We start from the raw sequence: 15,201 nt of genomic DNA, 5'->3' as shown, positions 1-15,201 counted from the left end.
GCAGCAGATTCATAGAATATCAGCATTGGAAGGGACCTCAGGGGGTGATCTAGTCCAGCCCCCTGCTCAAAGCAGGACCAATCTCCAGACAGATTTTTACCCCAGTTCCCTAAATGGCCCCCTCAAGGATTGAACTCACAACCCTGGGTTTAGCAGGCCAGTGCTCAAACCACTGAGCTATCCCTCCCCTCCTCAGTGTTTCCGTGGGTGGTATAGCCATAGACTAGACAAAAGGGCCAGTGGACTCTTCACTTCCTGGATCCCCCAGTCATTGCCCTTCTCGTGATGGGAACACATTGTGCCCATGGGGGCTTTTTCAACTTTGAGGCTATGTGGTAAAGGCAGACGAGCCACTCCACTGCTACTCCAAATCCAGTGTCTTTGGGGACACATACCTCCCTGGTCTCTGCAGATTTTCTTGGTGCACAGAATGCCCCTTCTGGGGTGTGCATGGAGGCAGCATTTGGCCTGTGGTATGCATGGGAGGCTAGTACTCCTTCTGAGCTTTGTGTGTTTGCCATAAAGTATGAATACTGTCAGTCACCCGGATCCCCTTTAACGATTTGTTCTAAAAGGCTGAACACTAATCAGAATGTGAGTATCCCTGTGGGAAATTGGGGAGAGGATTAAGGGGAACTGGGTTAGAGCTGATTGGGTTTGGGGGAAACTTCAGCCTAAAAGCTCATTAAAAGTGAAGCTGTGCATAAAATCTGGTCCGTTTAGAAAGGGGAGGAAACCTGACCACAGGGAAAGTGGAACCCTCGTTAGCATTCTTGAAATTCATGGCAGTCAAACGTATTTTTTGTTACATTTTTAATCTGAGCTGGAGAATACATTCTGTACTTAAGGACAGAAGTGAGCAGAAATTTCCCCCATTCTACTTGTATTGGTAACCCTGGAGTACTTTGTATGCAAAGGTTCCATTGACTTCATTGGTAGGTGTCCTCTAAAAGATCCATGTAATAGTTCTGGAGGAGACAAGTTTGACAGCTTGTTTGGGGATGTTTAGATTGCGCTGTTCTGCTTTGAGTCCATCTCTTATGGAAATGCTGTGAAATGTCTGATTTAAAGAATTGCCAGGAGAGGATAGAATTCCAGCTTCAATATACAATCTGGATTAAAATGTTGCTGGGCCTTTTGCAAGTAGGCGAGTGTGTTGCAGGGTAGTAGGGGAGAGGGGGCACAAGGACCCAGGTCACTCTCTATCCCTGTACTCAGGGAACCTTAGAGACTGCTCCCTCCATGCTCCTTTGGGAGGCAAAATTGCCAGTAAGGGTCAGGGAAGAACCAAAAGGATAGTGCAGGGTACATGATCCCCTGCATGTTGGGGAACTCAGGGAGGGATTATTCCTTCTGGTGATGTGATCCAAATTCCTCTGTCCCTAAAAAGAAAAGAACCATAAGGTTGCACTGTTCCTCATTAGGTTAACAAATGACCAGATGGCAATGCAATTTCTCATGTGACTTGGCAGGGACATATAAGCTGGTTTCCGGCAGTATGTGGTACTCAGCATTGTGTCCATATCATACCAACTGATTACAGAATTTAAGGCTGCTCTTATATGAACAAGATCCAACTGGCTTAGGCTTGGTCTTGTAACCTAAAAGAGTGTGTACCGTTGACCTCTTATATTCCCCCTCATATTTTTCTGTTATCCTTTCAGTTATATTAGTTACAGAAACAATAATGTGTAGATGGCTAGGTATCTATAGGGAGTAAAATTGTTCCCCCCATCCTCCTCCTTTCATAACTTTTTCCTTTTCTGTTGTCTGTGTGCTGACATTAGACCCCCTGGGACTGATTCTGATCTCACATACACTGGTGTAAATCAGGAGATACTCCAATCAAGCCAATGGAGGCACGCTGGTGTAAAATGGGTGAGATCAGGATGAGGCCTTGTCTAGAGTTTTTTCAAAGTAGAGACATTGGCCCTTATTCTCCCCTCATTTGCACTGGTTTTATTCAGGTGTGACTCAAGTGGGGTTACAGGTGTGAAAGACAGAAGAATCAGTCCCCTTTTGTACTACACGTAGCATCAGATTGGCTCTGTACAAATAAAATAATGAGGAATAGTATGTGTTAGTTTGCTGCTGAGTTGCCATGACATTTTTTATCTTTAACTGCTTGTGCCTTTTGAAAGGTGATATAAATGGTGGTGTAATTTACAACTCCAGTGTAAATAGATAAGAAAATTGCTGCACAGTAGAAGTGGGGAAACCACAAAGGAACCATTTGTGGGTCCCCAATCTTGGATGCAGCCAGGGACCAATTTGTCTCCCAATATAGTTTAGAGCAGCTTCAGGACTGCTCCTCAACCCTAGGGCCATCTGCCTCCTGGGGACTGCAGGGCAACAAGGGTTTTGGTCTTGCCCCTCCCCATGCTCATACTTCAGGCCTGGCATAGTGCTGGAGGCTGGGCTATGCCAGCTTTATGCCACTGAGCAGTGCTCCTTGTGCTGGCGGTATCCCTAGAGTCTGCTTTATAGCCCCCTTGTGCTGGCTATAGGGGAGTGCAGGATTTAGCACAATGGATATACGTGGCATACTGTAACTTGCACAGATCTGACAATTAGTGGGTATGCAAAATTCAGTGCTTGCATAAGAGGAAGCCATTCCCATCAGGTACCACTGGAGGTTGCACTCATGTCGAGTGTGAAATAGCTCCCTAGCAAAGTTGTGGATAGTGAAAGTGGGAATTAAACCAGATGTGTGGGTTTTATCTTACATCTTCCTGTTAGCTGCTTATCCCGCTACGTCCTCTCTCCCGGTCTCTTGGAGTATGAGTTACAAACCCACTGAATCCCAGACTAATGTCAGTAGCAGAGCATTGCTTTGCCACTTGAACACAATGGCCTGATTCTCTTCTCACTCAAACTAATGTAAATCAGCAGTGGCTCCACGGAATCCAGCAGAATTACGCCACTGATGATAAATGGCTTGAGAGGAGAAGTGGGCCCAATTACATTTTCTGACTAAGGCCTGGTCTACACTGGGGGGGGTGTCGAACTAAGGTACGCAAGTTCAGCTACGCGAATAGCGTAGCTGAACTTGAAATACCTTAGTTCGAACTACTCACCCGTCCAGACGCCGCGGGATCGAAGTCTGCGGCTCCCCCGTCGACTCCGCCACCGCCGTTTGCGGTGGTGGAGTTCCGGAGTCGACGGGAGCGCGTTCGGAGTTCGAACTATCACGTCTAGATTAGACGCGATAGTTCGAACTCCGAGAAGTCGAACTCTACGCGTCGACCCGGCAAGTAAGTATAGACCTACCCTTAGTTACACCCGACGTAACTTACGCCAGGGTTTTTTTCACTGCTGAGGTTGGCCCAGAGATGTCCATTGCAGCTGCCTTCACTTACTCCAGGCTGCATTTGGTTGAATTTGGCCTGATCTCTTTATCTTGACCATCTAGATTTCATTTTAACCTTAACAGTTATGTCTTCTGAGCTGGAAGAAAAGGATGTGAGGCTTCTTTAAATGGTGAAACTTACCAAAATGCTTCCAGATCATCCGGACAGTGCAGGAAAGCTTCTAGCTTTACATCCATCATGTGAAGAAAGTATATGTGCATAAGCAATGAGAAGTTATAGATTTTATTGTGCTGTAATGTTTTGTGGCTGGCTACAACAAAGTATATCTGCTGCCATTATTTACAGCAGTAACGGTGAGAAATTACAAAGCCCACTCTTCATTAACCTCCAATAAGGCTGTTCCTGCAGCCAGTGATTGCCATTACATTGATGGAGTGCTAATATTGCTCAGTAGCCCTGCTCTGTCTCTCCACTGAGTACATCACAATCCCTGCCTCCCCTCATGCTACAGTGTACGTCCAATAGAAGGTGCCGAAATGATTGATGAATGAAGCAGCTTGTAAAGACAAGCACACTGCCCAAAGCAACAGCTGTCTAGCCCTATCTGCTGAATAATTAGATAAATGAGCCTCAAACTAAATCTTAGTCAGGGGTAGGAGGAAGCGAGAATATCCCCAATGTTGAAGCAGGTCTCTGAAGACTTGTGTTCCCTTATTCCAGCCTCCATTCCTGGTTATTAGTGTTTGATGCAGTTTACCTACCCCATGTTCCGTACTTCACTGCCAGGAATCCACAAGTCCCCTGCAGGCATTTGAGAGAGGGACATATCACTGGCTCAGTTTAGCTTTTTTTTCTTCCCCTGACTGTTGTAGTTTCCAGCACTCACAGAAGCTTTGTCTTTCCATGCAGATTGAGAACATAAGAAAAGAGCCATGGTGGGTCACCAAATGGGCTTACCAGAGTTAAAAACCTGCAGTTAACCAATTCTCTCCTCTTGGTTCAAGAACAGCATGTTTTTGGGGCACAATATGAAAGCTGGGAAGTGAGGCAGCCTGGTTCTGTCAGCCTAAATGACAGTAGTGACCATTAACAAATCTGCATTTACTAACAGCTACTGTACAGTGGTATAGAAATAACAAAATTATTTCCATATGCATAAAATGACAGTGCTATGACTGACACTACTGAGCGGGAACTGTGGGTAAATGGTGACTTTCTCATGCCGGTAACCAGTGTATATAAATACAGCCGTAAAAGTGGTGTTACAATTTAAAACAAGGCCTGGTAATGAAAGCCTAAGCAGTATGGGCTTGATTCTGCTTTCGCTTACGTTGATGCAGATCAAGAGTAACACCACTGAAGCCAATGACAGAGTGCAGAACTGGTGTAAGGGCACAATAAAGGCCTATAGGCTGAACCCAAAACCCCTTGAAATCAATTAAAGGACTCCTACTAAATTCAGTGGGCTTCTATCAAGCCCTGTATGCACAACTGCGATCAATGGGCTTGGATCGTGCCCTATATGCTCAAGTTTGCAAGCACTGGTGCTGCTGCCCCTGGAGTGTACAATATTAGGAGGCAAGGCTTATGTTTAGGCAAAGAAACTTCACAATACAGAAAAAGTAGGCCACATTCTGAACTCATTCAAACCGATGTAAATCCAGAGTAAGTAGACTGAGTTAATCTGGATTGACATGAGTATGAGACCAAAATTTGACCCAGAATGTTTGTTTTATCAATGTGTATTCTAAGAGCATGCTCTTGTGTCTTGCATTTTTTTTTCTGTTATATGGAAACAATCAGAGAGGTGTATCTGAAGCTTGACACTGCCAAGGACCTGAACAATTATTGGGACTCAAATAAGAACTTCAGCAGGCAGTCTGAGTGGTCCTGTAAATCACAAGTGGTATATCCTAAACCCTTTAATTACAGAGGATTAGTGGGGAAGTGTAGCAATGGACTAAGGGAATAATGACACACAGGAAGCGAAGCATAAAAACCCAATTTCCTGCCTTTAAGGAGAAAAATCTCGATTTATAGTTCATTTAAATTGCAAGACAAAGCAAAAAGTATTAAAGTTCTTAAACCCCACTGTTCAGCTGACTTCAAATGAACTGCACTATATTCTCTCTTACCCACAGCAGCAGCTGTGATCTTCAACCTGAAATTGAACTGAAAGTTTCCTGGAGCTATCCCCATAGCTGAATGAATTAGTGTTCTACCTTCTTTCATACTGCCTCCCTGGTGTAGTATATTGCATGGTCCTGCACTGGCTTTAAACCCATCACCCCTACCTGTTCATAAATTGCATGTGAAATGGGAGTTCAATGGGCCATGTGGCTCCATCAGTTCTGCCTGATGTAGTCAATTCCATTTACTATTGTCATAAGCAGAGTTGGAGAATTTTCTTGTGTGACATCTTCACTATTAAGTTACACAGATAATAATTAGAATATGTAATAATAATTTGCACTTCAATAGCACCTTCCATCTGAGAATCCTTAAAGCACTTGACCAATGTGACTGAATGTAGCCATACAACTTTCCTGTGAGGGAGGTGGTAATTTTACCCATTTTACAGATTGGGAAATGAAGCAGAGATCAAGGTCTCCTGTCTATGGTCACATTGCATGTCTTTGGCAAATCCGGAGATAGAGCCCACATCTCCTGGCTCTCATTCATTTATGCCTTAACCACAAACCATTTGCTCCAAATATGAATATCCCTTTGACCTGGATATGATGTAATGTTTTACTGTGCTTAGCATATAGTACCAGGATTACATGTGTGAATCTAAGTATCAATATCCCCATTTTGCAGGCCACCTCTACTGTATCTTATACCTTTTCTGTTTGTACCCAGTGGCAGCTCTCTTTAGACTGTAAATTATACTTATTTTGCAAACCTAGGGCTTGATTCTTCTTCCAATTAATTTGGTGTAAAGCAAGAATAACTGAATTGAAGTCAAGGGAGTTACAGTGGGATGAAACTGGTGTAATTGAGAGCAGAGTCAGGCTCCTACAAAATGCTAAATCAGTGGTAACCCTTTGTTACTACTCAGACTCACTTTTCACCTCAGTTATACACCGTGTTTAATTTACAGCACTATTTTTGTTCACATTAATTTTGTCCAAGAGATTTCCATGACAGTTGCATTTCTTTTTCCAGGTCTAGATTTGCCCCATAATGCATTTGTGTCTAATAAAAACCTGCCTATGTTCTATTAGTCTTTTTTCAGAGAAGACAGCGCTTTCAGAGAGGTTGGTAAAACCTCAATCTCCAAAAGAGTCATTCCAACTTGGTGACTGAGACTGTGGTGTCCCCTTAAAATATCTGCTAAAAGCCACATTAAGTGACATTGTAGATTAATGGTCAAAGAGACAGCTCCCATGTTTAATAATTAAATGAATATTTACTTTTGGAAACTAATATAAATATTACCTATCCATACTGTGTATACTATTTAGAAGAAAACTGTTTAAATTCATATGGAAAATAATGATGTGAAGTTGATCCACTTTTTCATAGTCTTAGGCAATTTTTAAAACCTCCTCTTTGCCATTTCACAAGAAAGGTCAGCTAAGACATGTTGGGTCTAATTAGCTCTTACAGCAGTTTTGACCCACTCCAGTTTACATTAGTGGAGCTTTTTCAGTCACGTGGGATCAGAATCTGGCAGTCCTTGCATCTGGTTAATAGTGGGCATGTACTAAGTTGACAATGGCACAAGGCAGTCCAGTGATTTGCCTATGGTCATTACACTGTCATGAGTGTCTCTCTTAACTGAGGTTACAATCCAGAATGCTCTGGTCAACATAATCATTCTTCACTTTGACCAATAGAAAATTCTCAGTCTCTTCTTCAAAACAAATGAAAGACCAATGCTCTGGAAATATCAATGTACATTGCAACATAGTGTCATCAGCTCACCTCACAGGTACAGAATAAAGCTCACATATACCAGAAGACCGGGAACTAGTAGGCAAATAATTTATGCTATCTATCTTTGGGGTCACTCCCTGATGAACTCGTGATGGTGGTTTATTCAGCATATTTGCCACTAATGATAGTAAATTTTATAATTTCAGCTACACTGGCTTTTTATGCCAGTGAGAGAGAGACCTGGCTCCTGAAACCTCTGCCATCCTAAGAGCAGAAACATTTGTTGGAGAATAGAATGGTCAATTATGTTAATTCAGCAATGAGACGAAATGGGCCTAATTCTGATTTCACTTATACAGGTGTAAATCAGGAGTAACTCCACTGCAACTAAGGGAGTTACACTGGTGTAAAACTGATGTAATTGAGATTAGAATCAGTCCTGGGGTGTATTCAGTCAGTTCTGCTCCCCGCATGAAGTAATCAGTTTGCAGAATGTGGGTTGATAGCACTCAAATACACCACCTGAACACACAGAAAAAATAGATTTTAAAAGCGCATCAGGCAGTTTATTTTTATTTACAGTGTTATGTCAGTTTGATTTCCAGCAGATCAGTCTCATGCTCCAAATGTCGGCATCCGTTTAAAACGATAGACACTGCAGAGAAAGCAAACAGGGAGCAAGATGCAAGCAGGAAAACAGTTAAAGGTTTATATTTGCTCTTTTGGTTTCTTGCCCTGCTAGGGACTTCTTGCTGTGCTCCCTCCCTACCCCATTGACTTGACTGGTGATCTCTCCCTGAACTGCCTGGAGAATTGCATCAGCAATAAATTAATTATTTTGAGCCAAATTCAGCCCTAGAGCTCCAGTGGGTGTAACTCCCACTTTCTTCAATGGTAGCTGTGCCTACCTACGGCAGCGCTGAATAGAATGCCTTTAACACAATATGGAAAGTGGGGAGGCATAACAAAAAAGGCTTTTTAAATTAGGGATTGGGGAGGAAGGTTAAACAAACAGGGAGGCTGAATAAATGAGACCAGAACCTTCCGCACTCCAGCAATGTTTCTCTGCTTTACCTTAATTGGTAGTGGAACACAGAACAGAAAGCCTATGTACAGTCTCTTAACCAGACTTCCTGTCTAATGATCAAATTGCTTTCTCACAATAAGAGATTTAGAGCCAAATCACCCCTTTTAGCCATGGGTGTACGCAGAAGGGAACACACAAATACTGAATGGACTACACTGATGCCGGGTGTAATTCCATTGTCAGTGGAGTTATAGCAAGGATGAATTTGTCCCAGTGAGTTTGAACTCACCAGGCTTCTGATTTAATCTTATCTCAGTTTGAAGGGCTAGTGCCACCGTGAAGGGGGATCCCCACTCACAAGTAGTGCCATCCCAAATGGGGAGAAGAGCATTTGGCATTGCGTCCATTCCCCACTTGTGCACACAGACGATATTCAGATGGTAATTTGCATGAAACTGCTCCGTTTGCATTGCAGAGAGAAAGAAACTGTAATTTGCCTCAAAATTCGGAAATAGTCTTCTCCTGAGGCATACATGCCACTTCCATAATGTTAACAGTAGTTATGCTTTCACGCTATGATGAGGACACCACTTAATGCACTGCCACTTGCCCAAACTTGTGTGTTTGATACAACTGACATATTTAAGAAGCTTTTAACCATAAGTTCTGTCTGGTTGTCGTCTTGAAGTCAGTCTCCTTCCGGACAAAACAACACAGCTGTGACTTGAAAGGAAATACACAGGAGTTGACAAAGATGGGGAATGTATCCTACAAAGTTCAAAAAGTCATGTGCCAAATACTAGTAAAATTACTGAAGGGACCAAAGCTGTGTTGAATTATCAGTGGTTTTGCTTATATGTAAATTGCTTACAAGTTTGGTTAAGGATACTGTATAACCTCATTACATCCCACAGAGATGTATCTTAGTCATAGAAATAACACCTTGTTATGTACTCATCTAATGGGTTGTGAGCTAACATGTTTTAACACATCCTTTAACGCTTATTACATTCCAGACCCTTGGAGATAATTTCAAAAGCTGACCATTAAAACTAGGCTCTTTCACAACTCTTTGATGACACAACGAACTGGGCATTTCATGTCGGCATTTGGATTAGAAATTAAAAGGTGTAAATTACAGATCAAGCTTTTATGTGTTTGCTTTATTGATCAGTCGTCTTCATAGAAACAGCATCAGCCTCGATAGCTTAGCAGCCTAGATTACCTTTTGGTTTGCTTAATTGGTCTACCAGGATGCAGTTCATTTTCTATTTATGTGAATCACAAGACAAAAAAGGTGATGTAATATCTTTGTACTAGAGTAACTGAGACATTAAAATACATTGATGTGCCCAGTAATCATTAAATACACAAGTTGACCATTAAGGCGAGAGAGAGCGGGCTCTCGGCCTTATTAATTGTGCACTTTAGGCCAAATCCTGCTTCCTTTACAAACACTTGGATGTCTATTGACCTCAGTGGCCCCACTGGCTTGAGTAAAGCAAGAATGATTTGGCTCATTGAAATTTGAAAGCCCATTTAAAAAATCCTAAACTCTAGTATATTCAATGCTCTAATTAAATGTGGTTTTTTTTCCCTGTGTTTGCTGACAGGTGAAAGTCATGGTGCGCATTTGTTCCACCCTTGCCAGGGATACATCTGAGTCAAGCTCCTTCTTAAAGGTTGATCCCCGTAAGAAGCAAATGACTCTGTATGACCCATTGTCCTGTGGAGGCCAGAACCCCTTCCAGAAAAGGGGCAATCAGGTTCCCCCCAAGATGTTTGCTTTTGATGCAGTTTTCCCCCAAGATGCATCTCAGGTAGGCAATGTACGACTTGGACTAACAGGGATCTAAGATGTTTTCCGGTTAGCACTAGTGTGCCCAAGAGGCAAATTCATCCCTGCTGTAATTTCAGAGATTTCACTGGAGCTAGACCAGGGATTAATTTGGTCCGTAGATGCCAGCAATACTGAGACAAATACGTTAAATCAAATCTCTATAATATGATGATCAGCTTTGCTTTAATCCAGCGGTTCTCAAACTCTGGGTCAGGACCCCAAAGTGGGTCGGGGCCTCATTTTAATGGGGTCGCCGGGGCTATCTTAGATTTAAGCTAGCTTTGGCCCCCAAATCCAGGGTGGCAGAGATGGGGTAGGGTAAGGCTTCAGCCCCCCCCCCCCCCAATGGGGTCGTGTAGTAATTTTTAATGTCCGAAGGGGGTCACGGTTCAAAGAAGTTTGAGAACCGCTGCTTTAATCTTTTGCATTACATGTGCGATAAATCTTACTAGTGATATAAAATGCTGCCTAGCCTGCGAATAAACACCAGATAGCAGTATTTGATGGTACTCTTTCAACTGTTTTTGGTTAGTAATTGTGTTGCAAATCAATAATGTGAAGATGGCTAATCCTACATTCTATCCTCAACTGATTAAGAAGCTGAGGAATATTTATGTGGGGTTTTGCCACCCAGTTCAGTATAAGATGACGCAGGCTTTACCCCAGATATATAAATAATTAGTGGTAATATTAATTACAGATTAGAAAACAATAGAGTAACAGATGTCTGTAAACTGGACCAATGGAGAGGCAACCACCAAAAGGTCTTATCTACAGTAGGAAATTTTCCCTAAAATTCCTAAGTGTTGCTACTACTAGCTGAGCTCCAGCTGATAGGCATAGTGTAAGAAGTGGAACAGAATAGTTTAGACAGGGGTCTGGGTGTCTGCCTGTGTTATCTAAACCTGATCAGGGTGAATCTATATGACAAGGTGCTTAAAACACCACCGGCTACCAGCATCTTGTCTTCATTAGGGCTCCTACAATTGCTAACAGCTATGGAGATTCAAAACAAAGGTGGGAAATTTTAGAAATATTTCCTAGTGAAGACCAGGCAAAAGAGTTTGTACCTTGTTCATAGACTCCCACCCACCCCCCGCACAAACTCTCCAAACCATCTGACAGCAGAATTGTAACACTTTCACTGCATCCAAAATTCGATACACAGCAGCAAAAATGGTTGAAAAAAACACAATTTTTTAAAGAAAAAAGGTAAACAAAAAAAGGCCATTAACTTCAAAGGGGCAACTCACATAAGTAGGGATGTGAGATTGGGCCCTTAGAGACGACACCATACTACTAGAAATCAGCAATGACGTTTTGGTGCTGTCACAGCCATTAATATTTATGATGTTTCTATTATTTTTTTTATTATTAAATATCTTTGTCAATCCTGTTCTACTCATGGCAGGCTGAAGTGTGTGCTGGGACTGTGGCTGAGGTGATCCAGTCAGTGGTGAATGGGGCAGACGGCTGCGTATTCTGCTTTGGCCATGCCAAACTGGGTTGGTATTGTTACATTTCCTTACTCAAACTGCAAAGTTTCTATTTCAAGTCTTAAATGATTTTTATTTTAGGTTAAGGAAAACAACAGCTTCTAAACTGCCTGCGTTCAGTGCACTATTATGTATATGAAATTGGAACACCCTAGTTATGCAAGTGTCTTTTCCCTACCTGGTCCTCCTTTCTCATTTATCCGTTTATTCCATTGTTACATAGTGTCTAACTCCTAGATTGTGGGGTCTCTGCAGCATGGGCTGCCTGTGTGTGTTTTTGTTCAGTATTTTGTACAATGGAGTTCTGAGCCCTGCCTGTTGTCCTTAGGCACTACTGCAGTGGAAGTAATAGTAATAATAATAATTTGGCAATTACCTTAGTAATCTACAACTTTTATGAATATGTTCAGTGTTAGAAATCTATGCAACTATTGCAGTCTTATGGGCTGCTTACAAACTGATTATATTCCTTCAAGTATTCGATATTTGTGATTCAAAATGTAAGCATTGTGACTGGGTGCCTAAGTCGCATGATATTTTTGGCTGTTCTTTGATGGATGACCTACCCATTATAAACCACTTTCTTTTCTGCCTGAAACAAATTTTATTTAATTATTAATTGAATCTTCAGTGACTAGCCAAAAATTTGCTTCTGCAACCATTTGCATGATCAAAACTTTCAATGCTGACAAAAAGAGTGTCATCAAAACAAGATTATTTTAGAAGACACAAAAATTCTAGCAGGAGTACTTGTGGCACCTTAGAGACTAACAAATTTATTTGAGCATAAGCTTTTGTGGCCCAGTTCTTTTTGCGGATACAGACTAACACGGCTGCTACTCTGAAACCTAAAATTCTAACGTAATTTTATGTACTGCTCATCCGTATCTAGAGGTATCTGTTGGGAAATGCTGACTATTTAAAGGCAACAACTTTGCCGCCTTTATTACTGCCTGAAAAGTGATCCCACGCAGTTCTACCAAGGAAAAAAAACACTTCAAGGAAACTTCCATTCTTCAGGTAATGAAGAAGTACAGTACGCTGTCAGGCACTGATTGTCTCAAGTTGCATCCAAAATGGAGGCACCCAGAATTGATGAATACTTGAAGTCTCAGGCCTTCATGTCTTGCTTAAGGCCAGAGAGTAAGTGAAGCAATGCCAGCTATGGAGTCCATGTTCCCAGTCCAGTGTCCTACCAATTGGCCGACTCTGCCTCCCGATTTCCACGTTTTTTAATGATCTAATCTAGACTAATATAAAGTATAATACATTAGCTGACAATGTGCAGCTGCTTCATTAACTGCCTTCCCCACCATTCCCTCTCCTACAGAGAGAGACCGTTTCACAAAGAGTTGTAAAGTCTAAAAATATCTTGCTGCACTAATCTTCTTAACATTAGATTCCACTTATGCCCATAATTCATTAAATGAAATAAGGTAAGAAAAAAAGCCATAAGAAATTGTCTAAAATGTATACATATCAATATTGTTTGTGTGACAGCTATAGAAAGAGCTATAAATGAGAAAGGTTCTGAAAACTTAACTATGTGCAGTATTTGAAGTAATTCAGAAAACAGAGTAAGATAATACTGTATGCATGCTTTTAATTAACAGATGTTTTAAACAGAGACAGGCCTGCACCAAAATCCTGGTTCCAGAGAACACTGAACTTAGGGAACGTTTTGATCTGGATCCAAACCCCACATCATGGGACCACCTCTGGACCAGATTATCTGATAGGTCTAGCTTCTGCTGAGTGTAGCCAAGGGGGGGATGCAGAAAAGAGCCAGCTGCAGAATCCTGATCCCGGGGCCAACTCTATGCATTTCCAGCCCCAGCATCCTATAGAACCATCTAGGGGCTGCTCTAAAGTATGCTGGCTAGTAACATTCCTCCCCACCAGGAGATCATTTCCAAATTAGGGATTGTTGGAGCACATGACACTCACACACCCTCCACCCTACCCGACATGCCCTCTAAACTGTTGGCTACAGAGTGGTGTAGGAACCAGCTATAGCCCAGCTAAGGATTTCTTGAATGTTAGGGGAATCTTCATTTAGGAAGATCTGGCTGTTTTTCAGCCCCTTTATGGTGGCAGAATGCTACAGAGAAATGGATCGCAACTCTGGATCTAGTCTACTAGTTTTAAACGCTGTCATTTGTCCTTTCTTTCCGTCTGTCTGTCTGTCTTTAGTAAAGGAAATGGTTTTCCTGAGCCTGTGCAGAATAATGTCACTTGACAGAAAGCTCTAGATGCACTGAGCGTAATTTAGTTTTCTTTTCTCCCCTCCCTCCTACCTGACAGGAAAATCATACACCATGATTGGAAAAGATGATTCCATGCAGAACCTAGGCATAATCCCCTGCGCCATCTCATGGCTCTTCAAGCTGATTAATGAACGGAAAGAGAAGACAGGGGCCCGCTTCTCAGTCCGGATCTCTGCAGTGGAAGTGTGGGGGAAAGAAGAAAATCTGAGGGACTTACTGTCAGAGGTAGCTACAGGCAGCCTGCAGGATGGTCAGTCCCCTGGTGTCTACCTTTGTGAGGACCCAATCTGTGGCATGCAGGTGAATTTAAGATTTATTTTAAATGGAAACTAATCTCTAGCAATGTGATATTTAGGCTTGATAGGATTAGATTTTCATCAGTAAATGCTGGTAAACATCAATTGCTCCATACACACAAAAGTGATAAAAAATATTTCCATCTATGATAACTGAACTTTCCAGATAGGCAAAGTAAGAAAAATTCTTCTTGAGAACTTATTCAAGTTTGGTTTAAGGATATTTACTTATATATTTTGATGTGATGCTGGCAATATTTGATTTAACAGTTATAAAGCTTTAACTTTTTGATTCTCAATTTCTACTGTCATTTAAATAATTATTGTCCAACCTCCCCCACAAATTTCCTGCAACTGTGAAAATTTAATTTTATAAAAATAAAAATATGCTTAAACCTTGATGATATTCATCAAAATTATAAAAAAAAATTACATCAAATTCTGCCAAGCCTAGTGATATTTTTCTGAGGTACTAAGATGATAGAATTCAAATTCAAGAGCTACTTGAAGCATAAACTTTGCAGACTTGAATGTGTTTACTTTGAAACACACAAGAACTTTATGGCCTGCAGCTGTGGGGCCATCTGCTTTCCCGGCCTCAATATTTGTACCTCCAGTATGACTGATGATGAGCAGAGGTTGATGTTTGCAATAAAATTTGAAAACATTCAGAGCAAACAAAATTCACCTTCCCCCCACCCCCACTAAAAAAAGAGAAGAACTGTGATCTCTTTTATAAAACAACAAGCTAAAATATTTACAGTATTGCACAAATAGCTGGAAGCCATTTATATGGCTGTTTATCTCTCTATAAACTACATTATTCATAGCACTAGCATTAGCAATGTTGTAGGAAGTATTAATAGCTACTTATAATTGTTGCCAAGAAATAAATGTTAGAGCTGGCTAAGCCAAGAATAACTCCAGCTCTCTTCAGGCATGGAAAGTCAGCAGGAACACCTAAGTAGTTCATATTATCTCCTGGGCAACCCCTTGAAAGTCTATGGCTTTTTTACTTTTACTTAGTTGGTACAAAAAATGCCCACTCTTTCCTTTTACTATATACACAGCAACAGGCCTTG

At 41.5% G+C, this 15,201-nt stretch overlaps 1 protein-coding gene across 5 annotated transcripts in view; it reads left to right on the top strand.

Annotated features, from left to right (window-relative positions):
* The window catches only part of KIF26B (kinesin family member 26B), a 408,888-nt gene that overhangs the window by 297,655 nt on the left and 96,032 nt on the right, over nt 1-15,201 (top strand). For all 5 annotated transcript variants that reach the window (XM_039530789.1, XM_039530788.1, XM_039530787.1 and 2 more), the window contains 3 exons: nt 9,834-10,040; nt 11,472-11,565; nt 13,861-14,123. In XM_039530789.1, the coding sequence (XP_039386723.1) occupies nt 9,834-10,040; nt 11,472-11,565; nt 13,861-14,123 (564 nt within the window). The remainder of the gene's footprint in view (nt 1-9,833; nt 10,041-11,471; nt 11,566-13,860; nt 14,124-15,201) is intronic.

Source organism: Mauremys reevesii, linkage group 3, assembly GCF_016161935.1.
Source record: "Mauremys reevesii isolate NIE-2019 linkage group 3, ASM1616193v1, whole genome shotgun sequence".
Lineage (NCBI taxonomy): Eukaryota > Metazoa > Chordata > Testudines > Geoemydidae > Mauremys > Mauremys reevesii.
The sequence above is the reverse complement of the archived record's forward strand: the minus strand, read 5'-3'. Positions and strand labels throughout refer to the sequence as shown.